Source organism: Diadema setosum, chromosome 5 (assembly GCF_964275005.1).
Source record: "Diadema setosum chromosome 5, eeDiaSeto1, whole genome shotgun sequence".
Taxonomy (NCBI): domain Eukaryota; kingdom Metazoa; phylum Echinodermata; class Echinoidea; order Diadematoida; family Diadematidae; genus Diadema; species Diadema setosum.
Window position 1 is genome coordinate 4,258,472 of NC_092689.1, and position 26,229 is coordinate 4,284,700.

The following is a 26,229-nucleotide window of genomic DNA, read 5'->3' on the forward strand; positions in this document are numbered from 1 at the left end:
AGAAAGATGATTTGTGAATGCAAGGTCAACCCCTCCCCACTTGATTTGATCATTTACGATTTCTTGATGGAATTTATTACTTTCTCAGTTTCTTGATACGTCCATTATTATCATGATTAAATATCGTGGCCAGGGGCCTAAAGGTCTACTTGGTGTCTTACTGTTACATCTGTTAGCACTATAACTTTCACGTAAGTACGATGAATTTTTGAACTTGCCTAGAAGGAAAATAATATTTGACGTTTCATCGACTACAGGTACTCGGTATTCTACGCATATTACAATGTACGTACACACACTGCAGTGGTGACGCGTGCACTGAGGGATCAATGGAGCAGTGGTGGTATGGTAGTACGTGTAGGTGCTGGTGCAGCGCTAGCAGCGAGCAGCGCAGTCTAGTCACAGTCTAACTGCAGAGTGCAGTAACAGTGCTATCGAGTCGATCGAGTAAACGTAACTGTGAGTACGTTGAGTCTGTGACGTGGCGTACGCCGAAACAGGGTGAACCAAGAGCGGAGAGATTTCTTACAATCTATCTTCATCTTCTCATTCGAGCTTTAGATTGTCTCCGAGAGGTCAGCAATATGCGGAAAGGATCCCTGAGACTAGCATGTTTGATGTTTATCGTTATTTTAACGGTGAATGGAGATGAACATAACCATGAAGTAAGTTGATGTCTCACCGGTGTTTTGCCACTTTCACAGTAGTCATTGACGATACAGCTGATCGTTATGAAGCGATGGTTGCTTTAGAGTATACAATGTAGGTCCTACATGTAGGCATACATGACATGTAGGCCTACTGTAAAGTAGGGTATCGAGACGGTTTACAGTACAGTAGTTTAACGTTAGATATGAGTGTAATAATACTGCGATGCTGTCAGATATATCTAAGATGTATACAAACTACATCCAGTTGCTTATTGCCAAATATTCTGACGTTACGTTAGGGTTGGAAGGGGAGATGTTTACCGAGGCGAGTGTTAAAATACTGTTATTATAAAAGCGGGTTTAGAACCTTCTGTTTTTTTTTGGGGGGGGGGGGTGGGGGTGGGCAGTGTCAGCATTATTGGTCAGTGAAGACCTAGCCCGACCAGACACTGTTACGCTATGCGAAAACAGCGTCTGACACGCACGGCATGCAGCCTCGAAGTGAGGAACCTCAACACAACTACAAAACTTAGGAACATGTATACTTTTCTCCTTTAAACAGAATACTTTACTCACGTTAAATGCTACAGAAGAATAGTTCGCCACACTGGGTCCATGGAGACCACTTGCGATAAGTCCGTGGAACAAATAAATGACACTTTCTGGCGCAATTCCTGACCGCCGGGCTTCGTCGTTGCAGGATTCAAAATGGCGCCTTGACTTATGCGCATGCGTGACCGGATGTGCTCCAGAGCGAGCGCGTGTGCGTTGAAAGTGTCGAACAAACCTTGGCGTCTGCGACACAATAACCCAGTACAGTTTATAGCTGTATACCTTATACTAGTAACCGTGCGTACGCTGCTTGAAAGGGCATTCACATCACGTGACCACCCGATATCTGAGCTTGGCCTGGCGTGAAAGATTGTGTACGGTGTGGACATGCTGGATATGATGATCAATTTCGGTAAGTTTCATTACGTACATTTGAATATATATAGCATCAGATGTAGAGTAAATATTGAAGAGTATACTCGATGAGTTTGAGGTGACAAAAATGATCGTAAGTATCAAAAGTCAAAGCTATCGTGTACGATTACGTCGCCTCTCCTAGTGATTGGTGGTCGCGCGCGTACAGCCCTGTCGCGACGTACCATGTACAGCGACTGGGCTGTGTATAGTTAGTGAAGACCTAGTCTAACTGTTAGATCTAACTTTGTTAACTGTTATAGCCTAAACCTAAGAGAATGACAAGACCTTGTGACAAGGAAATCAGTTGGCAGAATTTTATTTGTAGGTTGCCTGCCGCTTTTCGTTTTTCGCACCTCGAGTGTGAGTTTGTGTCAAAATCGATTGATCTCCAAACAGGCGCATACATAACTATACACAGCCCAGTCGCTGTACATGGTACGTCGCGACAGGGCTGTACGCGCGCGACCACCAACCACTAGGAGAGCGACGTAATCGTATTACGATAGCTTTGAATTTTGATACTTAACATCATTTTTGTCACCTCAAACTCAACGAGTATACTTCTCAATATTTACTCTACATCTGATGCTATCAGTATTCAAATGTACGCAATGAAACTTACCGAAATTGATCATCATATCCAGCATGTCCACACGGTACACAATCTTTCACGCCAGGCCTAACTATACACAGCCCAGTCGCTGTACATGGTACGTCGCGACGTACCGACGGTCAGGAATTGCGCCAGAAAGTGTCATTTATTTGTTCCACGGACTTATCGCAAGTGGTCTCCATGGACCCAGTGTGGCGAACTATTCTTCTGTAATAGAAACATGCATTTAACGTGAGTAAAGTATTCTGTTTAAAGGAGAAAAGTATACATTTTCCTAAGTTTTGTAGTTGTGTTGAGGTTCCTCACTTTGAGGCTGCATGCCGCGCTCGTCAGACGCTGTTTTCGCATAGCGTAACAGCGTCTGGTCGGGCTAGCGCATACATAGATCTACTCACTCTAAGTAGGGCCTATTCACACAGCCACGAATATTTGTATCTGAGTAGCCACCACCACTCGAAAATCAGATATAGTAAGGGTACTAGGTCTCGCGCAAGGACCTAATGATCGCGCATAGCGTAACTGCGTATAGCAAGCGATATTACGCGTAGGACTAAGCGCAAAATTTGCCGATACGCCCATGGAATAAACATACCTGACTTACCGCTCAACATGAGAAGGAAGCAGGTAAGAAATTTTGATTTCCAACAAATTTTCCACTAAATTTCCAATTTTTTACCTTGTACAAACCTACCTTCCCTTAAAATCTGTTCTAAGAATGTTGTAGCCTCGACGTGTCGTCTCGCTTGTCTCGTTCGTAGTCGATAGAATTCGTAATTTGTTCGATCGATCGTTTACCACGTGACGTCATCATACACAAGAACAATGTATGCTGCCAGCTACGCTGAAATACTGTTAATAAATGTTGTTTTAAGTCAAATTTTAACACAACGATTATAATATTACAAAGGAATAAATATTTCAGTCTATCGAAGTTGAAGTGTGATTTCAATTTGAATCGCTTGTGATTTCTTGCGCTAACTTGTGATATATTTGTGACAGGGGAGGGCCATAATGATACTGAAGAAAACAAATTAGATGAGAGTGTGACAAATGGGTGACGAAAATGAGAGGGTCACGAATGGGTAAGCACACACACAAACACACACACACACACACACACACAAAATATATGTTCATATTTTACTTTTTTCCATTTTATATTACGTGTATATTATTGGTTAAAGTGATTAGAAATATCGTAAGAAAACTTTATAAATGAAAATCATTAACGATTATGAAAATATCAATGATAAAAATAATGATAACAAGAATGATAAAATGATGGTGGTGGAAGTGATAATAATAATAATGAAAATGATAATGATGATGATTATGATGATCGATGATGGTGGTGGTGATAATAGTAATAATGATAATAATATTAACAATAACAATAATAATAATAATAATAATAATAATAATAATAACGCATATAATAATAATAATAACAATAATATACACAAGTTAGGTAAAACTGCTGTTGCTTAACAGGGACAAATTTAATATCAAGTGAAAAAAAAAAATATTCTACGAAAGCCACCGGAGCACGTAGGGCCTACATACAGCCGCAGAGGGGCAGACACTTTCACGCATGAAACTACAGAGGGCAGCTGCGCGATCTTTACATACCCCGAGAAATTGAACGCATAAAAAAAAGTCCGACATACAAACGGCGACAGCGCACTACTCCGTCATCGTATCATCAGAAGATTCTGGGAGGTGATTTTTCTGCATTTTCGTGATATTCATTGAGAAATTCAGGTACGATTATGGAATAACTTCTATTATAAGAGCATTTCAAATTTTCGTGCGCGATATCTAGACCCCTCAACCATACATCAAGCCATGAAATGAGATCAATTATCCGTAGATTAATACGTGATATAGACATGAACAGTGTTTAAATCAGTCTATTTTTTCGTTTTCTTGAAAAAATCTCGCATTTTACTAACTTTTCGCGTACGCGATTTTCCCATTGTAAAGCAAGTGGCCCAATGTTCGTCATCATAAGCAGCGGAAGTAAAATAGCGTGCATAATCCGAACGCTTGCGCTGCAACCATGGTTCGGCCCCCTGTACTCATTGTTCGGCCCCATATGTCCGTGCATCAACATGCGCGACGTACCGCGCCGTGCGCTCGCCCTGCCTATGTGAATGTATCAGCGCGCGGGCTACGCACGGGCGAAACCGTATACATACTGTAGTACATCGCACTACGAGTGCGCGGTACTATCCTTATACTCGCACGCTGTGCGAGAGATTCAATGCATTCACAACACGTTGCGTCCGAACCTTGGTGATGCCGGAAATTTTGGCACGGGTGGCATGCAAAATATAAATATCGCGTAAACGCTCAAGTTATCTCAGAAACGGTTGCAATCATGGCTGTAAGTGTACTTGCTGTATAGATTCAATGCAGATAAACGGACTAGTAACTTTAAAACTTGGAATGAAACGAGTCTATATGTGTTGCTATGCAACTTTACTTACCTTTTACTTACCCGTTGAACTGCTTGTGCGAGTTGACCCGGGAGGGTTCAACAACGATTTCGGGGGTCCGGCGACGTGACCCACTGTTGTGCTCTTCGGAACACGTGTGGAGATAGTTGCATAGTTTGAATTTCGCACTTGATACGCGCCATTTTTTATTCATGAATTTCAGTGAATTTTTATTTGTAAGAGTGGTTGATTCATGGAACCCTGCCGAATCATGGACCACTTGCTTTAGTGGCGGCTTTCATTCGCCCATCATCGTAACCACAAGAGCTCGCTAGCGCTGGCTAGCGCGCAGCCTGTGCGGCATCCGCGGGTAGTCGTAAATCACACAACACCCATTGCGACACCCGCGGGAGCTCTCCACCGGGCTCCGATCTGGCAGCCAATTTCACTGAAACAGGCATTGCAAGGTCCATTTCGTGTACCGTTCTTGCCACATGCGCTAACTTGCGCTCGATAAATTTTCCTTTCAAAAAATCAGAAAACACTTCAATTTTGAAAAAAGTGAAGTTTTGATACTGCCATATTTTGCCCTATGTGGATTAAGTACACAATACACCAAAGGTCGTGGCAAATAAGTGCGAAATTTCGACTTAGCGTGCTGAACAGATCATCCTCCTTGGGCTACTAGCGATAGGTAGCAGACGCAAACCCACGTACAGGAAGGCAAAAGTAGTTCAGGTTTGAGATTCGAGCATGTTGTTTGACATACGGCCGTATTACTTCTGAAAAGAATGATATCAATGCACCCCTGTCATACCTGCTACAGCTAGCGATCGTCGCGAATGGGCTCAGAAGTTGAGCACTGCGTGTGTAGAAAACGATGTACATGCGCGACAGCGCCATCTAGTGCTGAATGACGAATGCTAATCTGAGTGAGACTTAAATCCTGGGGTGGTATTCTGAGACCGTATAATTAAGTCTGTAGGGTAAGGGCACCAGTATTCGGTCAGCCCCCGGTATTCGGTCACTTATCACTGGTCACTAGAACACCAGCCAGTAAGTTCAACTGTCACAACACACGCAAATCACATTAATTCACATACTTGCACACTCATTCACAACAGGAAACTCCCTTGCCTTAGCCAACTCCCAAAATCCATCCAAAATCCCAAATTTTACCACCAAAAGTGCAGATTCGGCGCTACTTTCCAAAAGCGCGCGCGAATAAGGCCCAGTTTTAAGAGTACGGGTCGCCGAAGAAGCGCTAAAAATCGAGAAATAGATTCTACACCGTTCTCTCGCGGGATTTTTCGCTTATCGCAAGCTTGGAGTGTAATGGTATCCTCAAAAACGCAAAAGAAAAACAAAATTTCCGTACGTGCCGATACAGTGTCCCAATGTACAAGGGTTGAATGCAAGTGCCGAGGCTCCAGTATTCGGTCACCAACGGTCGCCGCAACGTCCCGATGCCATTTTGCGCCAACAAGGTAGCGTGCGCGCGCATTTTTCAGCTGCCTTGAACACGCATTGACTTTGAACGTGCACATCGCGTGACGGAATACTGGTGCCAGTGACCGTATATTGGGGAATTTTCAAGGTGAAATATTTCGGAATTTTGTGCAATTCTGTGAGATATTTAACAAAATGAAAGTTGAGATTAAAGAAATTTTATATATTCCACATACATTGCTGTAGATATGGTGTGCTGAATTTAGTTTGAAAAATATTGCAAAAAAGCTTAAGTGACCGAATACTGGGGATGTTACCCTAATTAACTTCGTAATTGAGTCTATAGAATTCTACTTAATAGACCCTTAATCATGGGCAAAATCGGTATTCTGAGGACGTAATTAAGGTATGATTAAGTCCCCTATGATTATCTTTAGGTTCCTCCCATCTAATTGTTATTCCATCCAATCAGACGCGTTGTAAGAAGCCAAAATGATGATCACGCGTGCAAATATGCCCTCAATGCGCGCTCCTCCACACACCCCCTGTAATTACAACGCAAGAGCTCCGTGCGCACACTCCGGTCTTTGATTACAGCCCTTCACCTATGCACGCGAAGAGCTCACATAAAATAACAAAATTCCTCGAAGATTGCCTATAGGCATGTCATGGTAGTTAATAGACCCCCTACTTAATTAAGCTCTCAGAATACCAATTCGGTAATAAAGTTAGCGTTCGTCATTCAGCACTACTGTAGATGGTGCTCTCGTGCATGTTCATCGTTTTCTACACACGCAGTGTGCTCAATTTCTGAGCCCTTTCGCGACGATCGCTAGCTGTAGCAGTTATGACAGGGGTGCATTGATATTCTTTTCAAAAGTAATATGGCTGTACTGCAAACAACATGTTTGAATCACAAACCTGAACTACTTTTGCCATCCTGTACGTGGGTTTGCGTCTGCTACCTACTGCTAGTAGCCCGAGGAGGACGATCTGTTCGGCATGATAAGTCGAAATTTCGCACTTATTTGTCGTGACCTTTGGTGTATTTTGTACTTAATCCCACATTGCACAAAATATGGCAGTATCGAAACTTAACTTTTTTCAAAATTGAAATGTTTTCTGATTTTTTGAAAGGAAAATTTATACAGCGCAAGTTAGCGCATGTGGCAAGAACGGTACACGAAATGGACCTTGCAATGCCTGTTTCAGTGAAATTGGCTGCCCGATCATAGCCCGTGAAGAGCTTCCCGCTTGCCGCCGCGGGAGTCGCTGTGGGTGTTGTGTGATTTACGACTGCCCGCGGACGCCGCGCACTGGCTCAGCCCTCTTGTACTTACGATGATCAGCGAATCGAAGCCACTAGGGCCGCTAGCGGCCGCTAGGGCGCTCGCTACTGCAATGGGAAAATCGCAAACACGAAAAGTTATTAAAATGCAAGATTTTAACAAGAAAATGAAAAAAATTGGCTGATTTCAACACTTTTCATGTCTATATTACAGTATCAGTCTACGGATAATTGATCTCATTTCATGGCTTGTTGTACATCTGATTTTTATATGAAAAACGCTAATTAAGTGCTAATCAGACACTTACTGACCCGTCAGAATACGGCCCCAGTAGAAAGGGAATTTTCACTATTTTGACACTTTTACACTTTTCGTAATAAAGCAAGTTACCCAATAGGAACCTAATGTTCGACAGCCTAAATTGCGGAAACAAAATAACGTGCATGATTTGAAAGCCTGCGCTGCGATCATCGTTCGAATGCCTGTGCTCATTGTTCGACCCTGTATGTCCGTGCTTCGACATTCGCGACGTACCGCGCCGTGCACTCGCCCTGCCTATGAATGTGAGCGCGCGTGCCACGTGCGGGCAAAACTGTATAGAAACTACATAGAATTTTCTAGTAGACCCTACATTGTACTATGAGAGCGCGGTACTCCATGTTTTCTACTCCACGCACGCTGTGCGAGAGATTTTACCTAATAACGCATTACGTTGCGATCGAACCATGGCAATACCGCAAATTCTGGCACGGGTGGCATGCAAAATATGAATATCATGTAAATGCTCAAGTTATCTCAGAAACTGCTGCCATTGTGGCTGTAGGTGTACACGCTGTACAGATTCAATGCAGATAAACGGACTAGTAACTTCGAAACTTGGAATGAAACAAGTCTATATGTGTTGCTATGCGACTTTGCTTACCTGTTACTTACCCGTTGAACTGCTTCTGTGAGCTGACCCGGGAGGGTTGCGACAATGATTTTGGGGGTCCGGCGATGTGGCCCACTGCTGTGCTCTTCAGAACACATGTGGAGGTACACATAGTTGCGTACATATAGTTTGAATTTCACACTTTATTTGCGCCATTTTTTATTCATGATTTTCTAGGAATTTTTGTTCAAAAGAGTGGTCTATTCATGGAAACGGTCAAGTCAAGGGTAAATTGCTTTATACATTGTATGTTGACTGCAGCTACATGTAGAAGTCAGTTCGCTCTGTGATAACAGCGCAGCTCGGTAAACCTGCATACAAAACACGTTCACGGCAGCATGGCACTGCGCACCGCGATTGATTTGAATGTAGCTATCTCATAGCGATCAGAGCAAGTTCGTTTGGCAATTGTTCACTTTACTTAGGAAAACGGGAAAAGGAAATGAAAGAAAAGATATTAAAAAGCTAAACCTGGAAAAAATGAAACAAAAGGTTTACAAAATAGAGAATACACTTAATGGAAAAACAAAAGATAATGGAAGGAAAGAGAGAAGAGAACCTTGCATTATAAAGAAAGCAAAGGAGGAATGGATATTCTTAAAAAGAAAAGAGGAAAGCAAAGTGAAAAAAAAAATGAAAACAAAGAAGCACTAGGTACAATAATAGAATGAGAGATGAATCAAAACTCGATGAAATATCTGAAAATGAAAGAAGAAAAAAATTGAGTGGCAGCACACACATGGCACGGGCTTGACCGCTTTGTAAAGAAGCTACAACCGCTAGTGCAAGACTTTGCTGAGGAAGAGAGAAAAACCAATTTTAGCTTTTCAAAGACACCATAGAAAAGGGTGCTGTGATCGCTACATTCAGATTAAACCATCGACCCTTACTGCATGCGCTGAACGTATTCATACTGAGCTGATTACTTGTGTACAGAGCAGCATTTCAAGCAAGGTTTTCCAACGATTTTCCGACACTTTTAAAAAATGTTGAAACTTAACTTCTGTTTGACCTTGGAGACTCAGAAGCATGTATTTTTAGGTTACTGAATAACTAGGGTGAGTTTGTGCATGTTTGGAGATCATATGATAAGGAGCATTGAGGAGGTGGGAAAGTACACTAATGCCCAGAATTTGAATTAATATACACTAACCATATTATTTTGTTATTTTCTTGAGGAGGCAGATCCCTGAAATGTCCTGTGAATGTTATCTCTCATGGGACTTAAAATATTCAAATTAATTCCTAGACTTGTCAGAGAAAGTGAATGATATCTGTGTGTCATCAAACTTTCTTCTGACTTCATTGAAATATTTAACCTGCATTTTGTACACCTGTGAATGCTTATGCAATGATCTGTTTCAATGCAGTATGAGGACAGAGAAGAAGTTGTGCTGTGGATGAACACAGTTGGGCCATATCACAATCGCCAGGAGACCTACAGCTACTTCTCCCTGCCCTTCTGCAGTGGGCCCCAGAAAGGGATCAGCCATTACCATGAGACGCTGGGTGAAGCGTTGCAAGGCGTCGAGCTCGAATTCAGTGGCTTGGACATTGACTTCAAATGTGAGTCCATAATTTGCTTTGTGGTCCTAAAGTAGATTGGGGGTGAAAGATGGCAATTGGCCTGTGCCCTATGTAGTGCCCAATTTTGTTGTCTCTGTCTTCAACTAGTAATGTGTACATTTTACCTTCCACCTGCCTGCTTCAACTCATCATTTATCTCTTTACATGTGATAGGGGATAGTCGAGACAGGTGGAATAATGGTGATTTACACTTTTATATGGTTTCAAAGGAGAAATATCATACAAATTGAACCATATTAGCAAACTATCGAATATGTGATAAAATAAACATACATTATCACGGTTTAGCACTTCAACAGAATAGAACGTAAATCAGTCATGCTGAGATTATAGAAAATATCAAATATGTGAATGGCCTGTTTACGTATATGATGTAGAGTTAACTTCAATACTGTTTCAGAAAGTTCCAACAGTATCAGACCTTTGTTGTTGTATTGTAACTAGTCTGTAAATGTGAATATGCGTTTTTATGAATGAAAATAAACCAAGTTTATTTGTGTCATTCTCTCCCTTCCTCTCCCCCTCCCACCCCCAAAAAAAACAAACAAACAAACAAACAAACAAAAAAAACAGTGGATATACCACAGAAGCAGTACTGTGAGATTGAAGTCACAGATGAAACTCTTAGAGCATTCTCCTATGCAGTGAAGAATCACTACTGGTATCAAATGTACATCGACGATCTGCCAATTTGGGGTGAGTTAACTCAAAGCAGACGATTTTAATTTCTAGTGCAGACATAGATGATACAGTTGCCAGTGCCGAAAACCTTTGTCATTGCAAGAGGTAGTGTATGATGAGCTAGGTTCCAGTGGCAATTGGCCAGGTCTGTATGGACTTGTAAGCTGATTACTTTGAATTTCTATCAACAGGAAGGCATTAATTACCTGTATTAACAAATTAAATTGAAGTCATTGGGTGAAATGCCAGTCAGGGCAACATATTATGATCTCAAATGAGTGATGCTCTTACTTTTGTAACTGCATGTAATTACCTCATCTCTAGTGTTTGTTGATGTAAAATTGAATTTAGACCCAAAAGCATTGTTTATTGTGTCCATGACATTTAATTTGGTGTTACTCATGAACCTATCAATGTATCTTCTCATACTTTTGTCTTCGCAAAGGTATTGTGGGTGAGATTGACGAGAGTGGTCAAGATTACTACATCTGGACGCACAAGAAACTGGACATTGGCTACAATGGCAAACAGATAGTGGATGTGAATTTGACTTCTGAAGTGAAGGTCAAGCTTGAAAAGGGAATCAAGATCCCTTTCACCTACCAGGTCCAGTGGAAGAAGTCCAATGTCCTGTTCAAGAAGCGATTTGACAAGTACCTGGATCCGAACTTCTTCCAGCACAGAGTGAGTGTTCGCATGTTTGATGTCCATAGTGAGCTTTGAATATTTTAATGTCCATTTAGGTTCATCTTTATTGATCTATGAGAGGGCGCAGAAAGTTTGCTTCAATTGACATTTGAACAATAGTACAAACACATCTCACATCACAGTTACTTGTTTCCATGACAGTTACAATGAAAATTACAAATATACTAAATATAAATAATTGTGCTACTGTTGAAAACATGTCCTCTCAAGATTAAGATAATGTATAAAGCTGATACCTATGCAAGTATATCTTTTGTCTCGTCAAGCCTCACTGACAATTTTCCACAATTTCCTCAATGCTTCCTCAAATAATTTATGCCAAGTTCCCATGCTCATTTGTTTGATTTTTATGTAAACAAGTGGAAACTCATATTAGAGATTGCTAAAAGTGAAGTGTGAATGTGCTACCGTAATTGAAATGTTAGTGATTGACAGTCAGCCTTAACAAATATTGACAATGTTTGCCCTAATCTCTGCTGTGAATAAGTTTTTATGAATGAAACTTATTAGTTACCTGCCAGAGGTTAATTTATGATAATGAGCTATGTGAGCTTGGTTGATTCATAGGCAGCTGTTTTATGGTGGCATGTTGGAAGAAGTTCAAAATTTGTTGGAAGAAATTCAACATTTGTTGGGAGATATTCAATATGTTTAATTAGGCTGTGGAAGCAGGTGTGGAATATCGATGTGATTGCAGGTGTGTCAACAAATCAATAGATGGGACATGATGCCAGTACTTACATGATATGCAATCTGACTAAATGGCTTTGAAATCATCACAACTGTGTGTGTTGTAGTTAGTGGTGGACTACATGGTGATAAAATTGATATTTTAGGGAAGAAAAAGTGCAATTCATGGCAAGTTTTACACACAGGGTATAGTGTTCATACTGTTAATAAAAATGAATTTACTAGTTTATTCAAACTTACTGATATCCAGCCACAAGGGGGTAGATCGCTGTTTATTCAAATGGGCACAATGTACAATTGTACCCCCCCCCCCCCATATGAAGTCTTGTAAAATTTGATATAACTGAGTAAGTGCTGTGATAACTACATACACAGCCTAGTCGCTGTAAAAACGCGACAGGACTGTACCAGGATGGCCCACAACACAAAGCGAACATGTTGATCGCGTTGAGTTTTGATACTTGACATCATTTTTGTCACCTCAAACTCATTGAAGACAATCTTCCTTAATTAGACTGTTTTGTTATCGATATTGACATACGCAACTCAAAACTTACTGAAAACGAAGACTGTATGTGCAGTGTGTGCGTATGGTACATCAGCTTTCACTGACGACCATTTTGAATTAATGGGAGTACATGCGATCGGAGCTGCACTTGTAAAGGTCACGCTGTTGACCCCCAGCCCCTACCGGGTCAGTGGGTCAGTTTTTGCATTTTCATCTTTATGAAAATGCATGGTTAAATTTGTCACCAAGCCTGGCTATAATATTGCTAGGATTTTACAAATTATTATTATTATTATTATTATTTACTCGACCAGGTAAAGAATATAGGATACATATCATTAACATCACAAACATGAAACAAAAACCAGAATGAACTTTACAAAGGATACACTGTACTGTACACGTTACACAAAATGAAAATGAAATGAATGGAGACTGCATGAGGGTCAGGGCACACAAAAGTAAATACATTTACTATTGCCCGTAGGCATGTGAACCCACACATGTTGCCCCTAAGAAACATTTAACAATCATTAAAAAATTATCACTCAACCCCTGATCCCCACCCCTTAACTCCATAATCCTTATCAAACTTCAAAACATAAAAAACACTGTACAATTCCAATATAATCATCCAACCCTTGACTTCATTTATATTCATACATTAATTTCAAAAACTGGGAAAAAATTGGTATCATGCAAGAGGAACACAAAAGTGAAATGGAAATGTCACAGAAAAAAAAAAGGTGAAGAAAATATGTAACATTGGTCCTTAAAAAAAAGAAAGAAAAAGAAATTGCTTATGTGCCTGATGAAAGATAACACCTTGAATGTGTATTTTCTTTCTTATAAATACAGATCCACTGGTTTTCCATCTTCAACTCCTTCATGATGGTCATATTCCTTGTTGGCCTGGTGTCTATGATTCTGATGCGTACTTTGAGGAAAGACTATGCCCGCTACAGCAGAGATGATGATCTTGATGACATGGTAAGACTTTATCATTCAACAAGTCACACACGTGAAAGTCAATCAATACAAAATTACCCTGCTTGTACTAACAACAATCTGCAGCACAGAATGTGATGTGAAGGGAAGTTGTGTCATAATATGATTCAATGGGCAGCCTTCTACTCTACACATTGAAAATGTGTGCGTTAATGTACTGATTTGATTGCTAAACAGTAAGCTGAGCTAAACAGAGGAGCTTTGATTATTTCCTCTTGAACTGAAGTTAACTTGACATTCGACATGCAATAGAGCATAATGATTTTGTAGGAATGATATGGGCATGGGGTCAAAGGTCAAGTGAAAATGCTGAAATTTCATTATTTTTCTTCTTCATTTTAAAATTGTCTCAAAGTATTGTAATGAAAATTGGATGTGTAAGAATATAAGTATATAATAACCAAAAAAGTGGTTATTTGCCAATCATGTGAAACTGTCATTTCAAATGAATTATGCGATATAGCAGAGGCTTGCGACATTTCCAGACATAGCGTCACACCAGTGTATTGATGCAGTGTGAAGGCTTGTCACTGGTGACAAGGCAGCAAATCTGTATCTCTCATGACCCTCGACTCCTTGCTCTTCAATCACCAAACTCTTTTTTTGTACATTCGTTGCTGCACTCTGGTAGGAGCGTGACTTGGGGGATGAGTATGGTTGGAAGCAGGTTCACGGTGATGTGTTCAGGCCAGTGTCGTACCCTCTCCTCTTCTCATCGCTCATCGGCAATGGATACCACATGTGCATCGTCGTCCTCTCCGTCATTCTGTTCTGCATCTGGGGACACCTGTACACAGAGTAAGCCAAACGAATGATGGATGACTCAGTGCTCTTCCTGTATTTTTTCTAATGGTGAAGTCCTGTAATGGTACAAGAGATGTTCTGCCCTTAGACTTTCTGTCTGTTTGTGTGTGTGTGGGTGGGTAGATGGGTTCGTGTGTGCTTGTGAGTGTGGAAGTGTTGAAATGGTACGTAATATAATGCAAAGACAGCTGATCGAAGTTTGGGTCACAACGTAAACGTTTGTCATTTCAGCTTCCGTTATGCATGAATTCTTACGCCAGTGAAGCCTGGGTAAGCTGTCTGCTCATGGGGAACAACCTGTAATTATGAAGGTTTGCGTGGAAATTGCATTTGTTAGTAAACCGGTCTATTCCCCACATGACATGACAATTACATTATCAACACAACTTTTCCATTTTCTAATTTTGGAAAAACATGTACATGCATTACAGAAAGCCTTTGAAGCAGACTCTTAAGGTGTGCCACCCACCCCATTTCCAGAAACGTGCTTTTGATTCTATCTACATTAATTCTTTGATATCAGTTTCTTTGTCAATCAAAGCATCTCTCCTAAAGGGTGCTTTATAAGGATTGTGTTTCACACTTAACACGTATATTCCATTGTTATATTTGTTTGATATCATAAATTATTTTAGCAATTTTTAGTGAATTATTTTAACCATCACTTTCATACTTTCATTTCAGTCGTGGCTCTATTTTGAGTACCGCCATATTTGCATATGCCGCTACAGCCCCAGTCTGCGGATACTATGGTGGTGGACTCTACTCAAGAATGGGAGGTGGGTGTTTAAATTATCTTCTCTATCAGACAACACTTTGGCTCACTAAGTCTTTAGATATTGTGTATGCCATGTTTTTTGTGAGGTCTTTATTTTCATGAATTTACCGAGTGGGGTGATAATTGTAAATTTAAATCACATGCTAGAATATAAACTGAACTGACGCGAATGCTATAAAGTGCAAGCATACATTTCTCCGTTCATTACTGTAGTCCACAAATGCGAATTTAACCACTCACAAAATTGTCAGTAAGTTCCAGTTTGTGAGAAATTAGACTCGCAAAATATATGGCGTATACGGTAAGACAGAACAGTGAGCTCCATATGATATACCTTCACCCCACCCCTCCCCCACAAAAAAAAAAGAAGAAAACTTAAAGGAAGAGATCTTTGTTCCTATTTCATGTTCTCACTCATTGTTGAGGGGTATGTGTTGGTATTACTGCCCCAGCTAGAGCTGTGCCTATGGGTGCGTTCGAGCGCTCTAAAGCGAACCAAAGCGAACTGAACTAAAGCGTACCGTACCGTACCATGCCAATTTTGGAGCGTTCGAGCGCTCTGTGGAGGAAGCGTACTCACGAGTTATTTTTAGAAAGGTCACGCTTGTTTGTACAGTATAGCAAGAATGTCATTCACCCCTGGCGCTTGAACTACTTACAGCGCTGTCCAGAACAAAGAGAATGATGTTTTTGCATTGTGACGTATGCGCATGATACGCGCATGCTTTACAACGAACTTTTGGTACGCTTTGGTACGCTTTTGGAGCACATCGGGAAGTGGTCCACTTTTGGCTCGGTACAGTACGGTACGGTACACTTAAGGAGCGTTCGAACGCACCCTTTGTTGGGTCTCATTGAGGATACTGAGCCAGGGTTTCATGAGACCATCAGGTGTAAGTATAGTTTGGGTTTCATCACGACAGAAAAAAAAAAGAGGCAGTTGAAGGCAATAGTTACACTCTGAGGAGGCAAGAATGTTTTCCATCAGCACACTTAGAGTACTTTGTGCTTCATACCAAAGTGTTGGAAGAGGAAGTGCTAGAATAGATTTGTCGCTCCTTTTTTTTTTTTTTAAAGAACTGTAATATGAAGGAAGTTACTGGTGAAACTTGGCTTTGCATTCATTCCCCCCCCCCCCCCCCCCGGCAGTTTTGGATTCACATTGCATATCGGGCTGTTTTGAGTTCTCTTTATAAAGCTTTGAGTAAGTTGGAATACTGAAAATGACCTTTTTTCATGTTTGCAGGTAAACTGTGGATCAAGCAGATGATGGTGTCTGCATTCCTCGTCCCCATGTGTGTCTGTGGCCTTGCTTTCTTCATCAACTTCATAGCCATCTACTACCACGCCTCAAGAGCCATACCGCTGGGTACTATGGTAAGACAGTTTATCAGTACCTACAGGAGCAGAGCAAGCTCTGTCTTTCTGTCTTTAGTCTGTTCATGGCTGATATATTGTAGCGGCTGAATTTGCTACCAGAGGATTGCTTCAATTTGTCCTTGAGAAGGAGGTCTCCACACAGAAAATTTCACTACTTTTGAACATTTTACCTGGTATAGGCTACACCATATATAAATGTGGGTATGTTGCATGCAGTGTTCTATAAATTAAACTTGCCCCACTCTCAGTTTCAGTCTTTTTTTTTTCTTTTTTTTTAATGGATACAAGCAAGCATTAGCAGGGTGTTTGAAAATATCTTAGTATTGAGTGATATTCTGTTTAATACTCTTTTAAGTGTCTTTATTTGAATTATCCTTTAGATAAACTTAGGGTGTGGTTCAGAAATATAATATGAGAAGTGTTTTTCCTTCTGTTTTTATGCGTGTATCTTTTTGGAATTCTTAACAGAAAACCGGCGGACACGATGCTGTCTCAGCCATGCGGTTCTGTTAACAGAAAACTAGGGCACTTTTTTAAAAGTATATAAATGTATTTTGCATCTGTACAGGTTGCTGTGTCGGCCATCTGTCTCTTTGTAATTCTGCCCCTAAACCTGGTGGGCACCATCCTGGGCAGAGCTCTGGCTGGCCAGCCTAACCACCCGTGTCGTGTCAACGCTGTGCCGCGGCCCATCCCCGAGAAGAAGTGGTTCATGGAACCTGCGGTCATCGTCATGCTAGGGGGCGTGCTACCCTTTGGCTCCATCTTCATTGAAATGTGAGTGACCTGTGGTAATTCTCATGATATTTTGTTTGTTGTTTTGTTTTTCATTGCTTTTGTGATGAAGTTCTTGGACATTTGAGATTCATTGGGATACAGCAACAGCAAAGTTCTGAAACACATCAATTAGGAATCTCACTCAGCCTTTCAATTTGTCATGCATAGATAGATGTGATGTGTTGTTTGGTGTGTGAGTGCCATTTACGTATGGGTCGTATTTCTGTTTGAAATATGTTTTAATCCCTTAGTCTGAAAAAAAGCTGTGATTTGTGTATATGCATTAAAGGGAAGATAAACCCCAAGAGCAATGTGGATTGAGTGAAAGCAGCAACATTAGTAGAACACATCAGTGAAAGTTTGAGGAAAATCGGACAATCGATGCAAAAGTTATGAATTTTTAAAGTTTTGGTGTTGGAACCGCTGGATGAGGAGACTACTAGAGGATATGACGTATGAGTGGACAACAATACAAAGAAAATATAAAGGAAATTCAACAAAAATTCTCTTTTCTAGAATTATGAAAGAGCAATGGACCAACCTCTTTCAGAAAGCAGGGGGAATAATTGCTACCCTTAACCCTAACTTACCTGGGCTATTTAGCAAGCTTGAATTCCTGGGGGGGGGGGGGGGGGGCCATTATGGCCCCCCCTTCAGATCTCGGCCGTTGATCGCGCGATCGCCGCAAAATTTTGCATGAACATAAAGCCGGATGTAATCTACAAGACTGTTAAGTTCAATTTTCAAAAAATTTGCAGTTTTTATTTTAAATTAATTAATTATGCAAATATATGCAAAAAAACTCATTTTCGTCTATAATTGGCTTATAAAAGCTTATGGAATGCTGATTTTTGTTTTAAATTTTCCTAGTGACATTCCGAACATTTGTACGTAAAAAGAAAATCAGTATCAAAATTAATTTCCTATGTTTTCTATTGTTTTATCATTTTTTAATGTATTTCTTTGTTTTTTCGAACTTTTGTTTTTGTTGTTTTTTTCAGCAGAATTTGTCATACACATCTTTAGAAGCATAGCTATACTAAAATACATTTATTTCAGCCATTAAAATTAAAAATATGAATCTTTATATGAATTAATTGAAAAAACACAATTTGTATTGACTTTGTACACAAAATCACGTTTTTGAGCAATTTTGGGGTGGACGAACATTTTTTGAAGGGGCGTGGCTTCGGAACGGTATGCCCGGTCGCGACAAATTTGGTCTCAAAAGTTGCGCGAGACTTAAAAGTAAAAAGTCAGTGAGCGGCGCGGTCAAAAAATTTTGCGCGGCGGAATGGTCGCGGAATTTGTCGAGGGGGGGGCCATTATGGCCCCCCCCCAGGTAAGTTAGGGTTAACATATGTCAATATCAAGTTGATGGAATTTGTAATTTTCATGAAAAATGGATTTTTGTAGAATTTTCTTTATATTTTCTTGGTATTGTTGTCCACTCATACCGCATAACCTCTAGTAGTCTTCTCATCCAGCGGTTCCAACACCAAAACTTTAAAAATTCATAACTTTTGCATCGATTGTCCGATTTTCCTCAAACTTTCACTGATGTGTTCTACTAATGTTGCTGCTTTCACTCAATCCACATTGCTCTTGGGGTTTATCTTCCCTTTAAAGTGCAATTCAAACGTAGAAAATATGCAACTATCCAGAAAGTTTACTTGTTCTGTCTTAATGGAAGGTTTGCATCTGCTCTACCTTTACAGGTATTTCATCTTCACTTCCTTCTGGGCCTACAAGATCTACTACGTCTTTGGCTTCATGCTGCTGGTGTTCTTCATTCTAGCCGTGGTCACAATATGTGTGACCATTGTCTGTACATACTTTCTCTTGAACGCGGAGGACTATCGCTGGCAGTGGACAAGCTTCCTAGCAGCAGCATCAACCTCCTTCTATGTCTACTTGTACAGTTTCTACTACTTCCTTGTCAAAACAAAGTGAGTGCCAGAGAACTGTCAGGCTGGTAATGAGTGATACTCAGTTTTATCCTAGATATATATATATATATATATATATATATATTTTTTTTTTTTTTTTTTTTTTTTTTTTTTTTTTTTTGGTTGCTGTTGTGTTTTTTTTGGGTTTTTTTGGTCACAAGGGTCCTCAGTTTTTGATCCTAGCAGAACTTTCATCAGAGTTAAAAATGACACACAAGTAATGTAAGCAAACACGTATGGACTACACACAGCATGCACAGTCTCAGGAGGGCTTGGGACATGGGAACAATGAAAACAATAGGGGAATTAGGGGTGGGTCAAAAGTCAAAGCCAGGGAGCCAAACAGATTAAAGGAGGGGGATTAAAGCAAGGGAACAGGCAAATAAAGGGCAGGGGTGGGCCAGTGATGATCCCAAGAATCATAAGGGCAACGTGTGAAGGGATAAAGATGAATAGGGAGGCAACATCAAACAAGAAGAACACAAGGATAATGAATAGAAAAAGAGTAAAATAACAACAATGCCAATGACAATACTTTACAGTCAGTGTTTGTACAGTAGTGCAGGGTTTAAGGCAAATTGAAACCAGCTTGAGGGATAGATGTTTTTAGCTACAAGGCATAGCCATTTTGCTAGTCTAGGGTACACATATTTCTTCACTTTGCTTTTCCACCTGATCAAGAATACAATGCAGCAAGTTAAGCTCTCGTAATGTGGATGTTTGTTCCCAGAGAAGTTTCACGAGTGAAATGATTGCAAAAGTGGACTTTTGTTGTATTCTTGTTCTTCCGACACAGAATGTATGGTCTGTTCCAAACAACCTTTTACTTTGGCTACATGGGTCTGTTCAGCTTGGCCCTCGGAGTAATGTGTGGAACCATCGGCTATGTGGGCACCGGAGCCTTTGTCAGGAAGATCTACTCAACGGTCAAGATTGATTAAGGACTGACCGACACCAACATACTCTCTCTCCGGTCAAGCAGGAATCCCAACAATGTCAGCCGCCCTCAATTTGTTGCCTTAGTAACGGCGGGATGGCCCATCCAAGAATCTGCCGGCGAGCAGTGGACTTCATTGAAGAGATGGCGCGATGTGCTGACATGTGGGACCTGTGAAACGAAATGTGGTTGTCGTGAAGGCTGAAGGAAGAGAGATAAAAGTGATCGAGAGAAGGAGAGAGATTGGCTCGGCCATCAAAGTGATGTGATGACAATTGTAGTGACTGTACAGACTTGTCCATGGTTTCCACCAGTCACTATGCCTACTTCCTACACAAGTTCAAATTTCTCTTAGATAAATATGTCAGCAGGTTGCCCTCCTTCGTTCATTTTCATTTTTGTTTCTTGATACTTTATGTTTATGTTACTATCCTGTAATATCTTTATTCGAAATGGAATTTGTTTGCACTTCCATTTTGATGCCTGAAATTTATTGTTTTTTTGCTTTTTTGTGTATGTACCCATTTGATATGGTTCTCCAAACACCAGTACCTCAGATCCATCAAGCGACATTAACCCAAACCTGAGGGACTGATCAATACCAAAGTGTTTGGTACACTGATGTCCACTTTGATGTGACATGTAATTCCCTGTAATCTTATGGTTGTTGCCTCAGTGTTGTAGCAATGCCTTGAAGTGCAAGTGTATGACCCTTTTTCAGATAACTAGCAGTGTACTAGTAATGTAAACCAGAGAGCCCTTTCACACCAGTAAGGTAAGACTGGTCAACGAAGCCTGTGGCCTGCCGCACCATCTCCTCTTACCTTGTAGTTCAAACTGTAGTGGCTTGCCGCTATAGCAATGGCATGGTCAGCCGATGGCTGGATGTTTGTGTGGTTTCCGTCCTCGCTGATATCTTGGCAACAGACTCAGTAGTGGTCTCTAACTGCAGGTGGATCCGGGAGCACTGTCATTCAGGCACTCCTGCCGCCCATATTTTGCATGTGTGAATGGGGTCTAAGTGAATACTGTGAAACTGAAGGGTAGTAAGAAAGAAATGCATACAACCGTGCAGATGGAATCATATGATGCATACCATTCATGTGGACACTGCAAGAGAAACGAACCAAATACAGAGGAAAGGGGCATCCCTAAGCAGGCAACAAAAGGCCATCACCTCGACTGTTTTAAGGTAACACTCGGGCTTTACCCACTACCTACAGAAACTGATGAGCCCTATATAAACTTTATCAGGATTACAGAAAATAATGGGTTAAGGATATCATCTCCAGGTAGATTCAGAGGGAAAAGGGAAACTGTGGCAGAAATATATTTCAGCATGAACTCAAGGTTCATTTGCATGTATGATGGTGGTGTAAGCTTATGTAACTTTGTACTATGTTTTATTAATGGTGGGTTTGGATTTTGTGTTCTACAGTTATGAGAACTCCCCAAGTCATTTCTGCAATACTGAAGATGAAGGAATTGAAGTTGATATACCCGTAGGTTTGCACGGTTGATATAATGTAGCCATGACAAGGAAAGAATCATTGTTTGGAAATTTGGTTGTTGTTATTTTCATATTAGTTGACTCGCCATAATCAGAAGTTTTACAGATGTATGAAAGATTATTTATTGTGTAGTCACAGCAACTGCAGGTATTGCATCACACATTTTCCTGCACCAGAATACGTAGTTAAACTAAATGAGACCTAATTCTGTGTGTTCATATGAGCAATTGTTACTTTTGTCTACTGTATCCCAATGTGAGTGGTTATTGCTTTCAAAAGTCCTTTTGGAACTGGAATTCCTAATGGGCATTTACCTATGGACTTGAATACTTTTGATTTTATGTACTATCTCTTTTTAGATTGTATACCTACAATTGTAAGTTTTCCTAGGACAGATTGGACATTAGCTTTATTCATGGCTATGTTTGTCTGTCTTTTTATTATGATGATGACATTTGTTACTTGGGGCAGTGTAGGAGAGAGAATAAATATCTTGAATAGTATGAGTTTGAAGAACATTTTGATTATAGCGTATGTTTTGTTCTTTGTTTTTTTCAATTTATAGATGTAAACACAAAGTCCTGTTCAAACCTTGATCAATATCTGTAAGGGGAAATATGAAATAGTCCTGAGAAGTATGGATGTTACATTCAAAAGTTACAATTAACTTATGTTTTGTGCATTTGAGTGTTCTTTCAAATGCTATCAAAGATCTCAAATCGTTGTTTCAGGTACTATATTCCTTTTAATACAGAATTGATTAAGGATAATCAGATTCTTAACAACATAAAGTTGTGGAATATAACGTGGGTTTACACAACTTTTGGGTGTATGATGATTGCAAAATGCAGAACAATTAAATCCTGTCAGTTCTGATATGTTGAGATCAAGGGCTGAATATAGGAGTGCTAAGCGGCAAATCGTTTGTTTATGCTATCTGCTGAACACCCAAAGTTGAATGCCAGAGTAGATACGAGCATGCAGCGATTTGTAAATTATGCATGTTGAGAAAAGATTTTTGCCCCATTAGTAGAATGGCAAGTCTTTTGAGACAAACGAGGAGAAAGGCTTGGTGTTGTGTTTGGGGACACCATATGTAGATGAAACATTTTCACATTTTAAGTTTTTCTCTGCCATTACCGGCAACTTTTTTCTTGATGGAGGTCATATTTTGGTCTGATTATTATGTTACCCACAATGAGCTCCTGTTCCATTTGCTTCTTGAGAAACTTGACTTATTTATGACTGATTAGAAATATCTTGGTGCTGTAAGTATCAGAAGTAAATTTGTACCATACTTTCAGGTGAGAGATAGAAGTCATGTCACCTGCTGCTGCTAGAGGGCTAGAAGTTTGGTCCTAAAAGTTGGACACATTCTATTCTGCTTAGTAATTCCGTCTTTTGTACAAAGTCCAGAGTGAAGTTGCAGAGACGTGCAAACATGGGCCATCACCTTGATGGCATGTGATTTCTCATTAATGACAAGTTTGTATTAGTGTCTGTATATTCATGACATTCTGTTCCTGTAGTGTTTTCAATTCAATCACCACTTCATAATCCCCTTTGTTTTACGCAATGCTTACATGAGTGCCAGCAGTAGAAGCAGATGCATCTACACTGCAGCGCTGCCAACATTGGAAACTAGTTGAGATTGAGATTCCCATAGACCAATGCTATAATTTAGGAGTCAAAATGAGTGAGATCAATAGAAATGCATGCAAATGAAATAAAGTTTTGGAGTGAGGACCAAAATGAGTGAGTCTCACTCTCAATGAGTGAGAGTTGGCAGCCCTGACACTGGGCTTAGTGGCATAGACATTGAGCAGAACGACGATGTGCATCTGAGCTCTTCTTGCACACCTCGTAGCCCTGAAATGGTAGAAAATGTTTTGACACGATGTGGCATGTACTGCTTGGCAAGTGCATTCCCAGTATCAGTACACGCACTTCTGCTGTGGAGTGAGCACCTGGGATGCGAGTGCAGCACACTTCAAGATACGACCTTCTAGCATGTGCTGAGTAACCCTGTTTGGTGTGGTCCAGCCATCATGCTCAGTGTGAATATCTAAATTTAGGTATCCCAAGAACCTTCTTCACAATCACACACAAGTCTGTCACCTACTAGGATAGTAAAAGAAGTGTGGACAAGAAATGTGAAGCGTGTGCTGACATGGGTATAAACCTTTTTTGCAATTGAGAATGGAATAGACTGTCCTGCAATCGAGAGTTGCGTTATACCGTCTGACAAACAAGCTCCCATATGCACCACACCATACACCTTTCCTCACAAGCTAGACCAGTCTCATGCTGGTGTAAACTGACCCCTCTCATGACCTAACATTTGTCTGTGTTTGTGTGTTTCCGTCTGTCAGAAATTCAAAGTAGGTATTGTTGGAATGCCATATCTAGGCCACACACAGGTGGGTCTTGTCCATGAAACCAGGAATCTCGGACGAAGTGTGCGTGTTGTAGCCCGTCACAAAGTGAAGGGGGAATGCACTTGTGTAATGCATCATCCTACTCGGTTAATACTAGACAATTGACGTTTTCAGTGTGAGAAGTAAGCAAAACCAATACTCCAATGAGCTAGTGATGCTCCATGAAAAATCCTCCCAGTGTAGTGCTATCTCATTGGCATGCTGTGCAACATTTACAGTGTGCGAGTGGTGGGTAAACCACAGATCAAGTTAGGATGCTAGGTACCCTCCCTCCCCCATTTGTTTGGAATATTTGCATGACAAAGAAAAGCAGTTTCCCAGTTTTCTCAGAAAATGCATATTATTTTTATCTACAGCAGTTCTTTCTTTCTTATTTTTTGTTGTTGTTGCAGTAATGTGTTAAACTAGCTAATTAGCTATGTGGGTTGGAACATTTATGTTTACCTTGAAGCAAGAATTTTTAGGAATACTAGTAGAAAAAAAAATGAAAATTTGCAGCTTGGTTTGTAATTCCTTTCAATTGGGAGAGCTTGTAAACACCACATGAGTAACTTCTTTATTTTTTTATTTTTTCATTATTTTGATTTTTGGATGAATAAATCTCTGTTCCACTTCTGGCCAGGGCTGCAGAATTTGCCCTGTGAAATGTATTTGGAGCTGTACATTGATGTAGTGAAGTGTCATTTGTCATGTTCACTATCTGCTTGGTGACAGAAAAAATATATATAAACAAGTTTTGGAGACCAGTCAAGTGTACATGCGTGACTGCATAACTACACATTTGATACTTCATGAAGTTATGAGTCTATTTATATTCAACAAAGATATTTTTAATTTAACAGTTATTAGTAATTGCATAAACTGAACTTTTGTGTTTAGTGATACAGAATATATGCCTGGAAGAAATTAATTTCTATCTCTTATTTTTCAAATCAAGTGTTGTCTGTATTTTATTGACTTACATAACTTTAGTATAACAAAGTATCATTTTTCTTTGCCAAAAACTTTTTTGATAGAGTCCATTTATCGCACAATATGCCTTAAGTTTACCATTTTATTTTTCAATTAGCTCCCGTTTCATTTAATTCTAGGCAAACTTGACTTATTAGAATTATATTGGTGTTTCTAGCTTTTTTATTGTCAAGTAGGGATGTGTGATATTGTACAAGAAGATAGATAAAGATTTCTCTAAAGCTTGTAAATATGAATATGGAAAAACAAACTAGCATGTTTTCATTTCGTTTATATGTAGATATTTTCTGTATATTTGTTAAAAGAATTTCTCGCCCGTGTACGAGTTATGATCACGTAGAGAATGGATTGCCAATCATAAGATTGTGATATTTAGCCCTGGCTATCATCACAGTGCTAGTCCTTGGGTACTGTGTTTACTCTGGCTGGGTGGCAAAGAAGCATTGCAATTGATATAAAACACTCTCCCTGTCTCCTCAACGTATAATATTGTCCGCATGACACATTCAATGCAATTGTAAGCATGTGTGCCATTGTGCAGACTGATCTAATAAAGAAAATAAAAAAAGAATGATGGTAAAAAAGAGTCTGAATTTTGTGTGGCAGTTGTACTGAGCGATGATAATACGTATGTCCCCCCCCCCCCCCCAAAAAAAAAAAAAAAAAAAAATTACAATCAGATTTCCCCATTGATAACTTTCAGTATGATTCCTGAATGCTATTTCAGGGTCTAAAAATATAACATCTTACCCATACTTCGCAGAAAACCTCGTTCAATTTGGTTAGGTGGTCACAGAGAAATGTCAATCGTAAAGCATGTCATGGGTCCGTTTCTTCCAAGTTTACCACTTGGATGCTCTTGGAACTGCATATTAATGTGTGAACAAAATGGGACAGAACTTGGAGGATAGGGATTCTCGACATGTTGTACAAAGATCCTCATTTCTCTTTGACCACTGAAGCAAATCAGATGGACTTTCTGTAAGATTTGGGTAATAAGTTATAATTTCAGGGCCCCTACCCACCCACACAAGAAAACGGGTGACTGATGCCCATCCCTTGTGGTTCGTCGCAAGTGACGAGCAATAGTCAGCAAAGAGTATCAACCAGGCACATTGCGATATGCTTGAATGAATGAATGACTTTGGAATAGATAAAAAGG

General features: G+C 40.1%; 1 protein-coding gene across 1 annotated transcript; it reads left to right on the forward strand.

Moving 5' to 3' along the window:
- The first annotated feature begins 450 nt into the window (after nt 1-450).
- On the forward strand, nt 451-25,646 carry LOC140228521 (transmembrane 9 superfamily member 3-like). The gene is made up of 11 exons (XM_072308754.1): nt 451-665; nt 9,710-9,905; nt 10,500-10,622; nt 11,053-11,291; nt 13,372-13,503; nt 14,153-14,319; nt 15,010-15,104; nt 16,350-16,480; nt 17,052-17,260; nt 18,979-19,209; nt 20,006-25,646. The coding sequence occupies exons 1-11, from the start codon at nt 585-587 to the stop codon at nt 20,148-20,150; spliced, it is 1,749 nt and encodes a 582-aa protein (XP_072164855.1). The 5' UTR covers nt 451-584; the 3' UTR covers nt 20,151-25,646.
- The last annotated feature ends 583 nt before the right edge of the window (nt 25,647-26,229 follow it).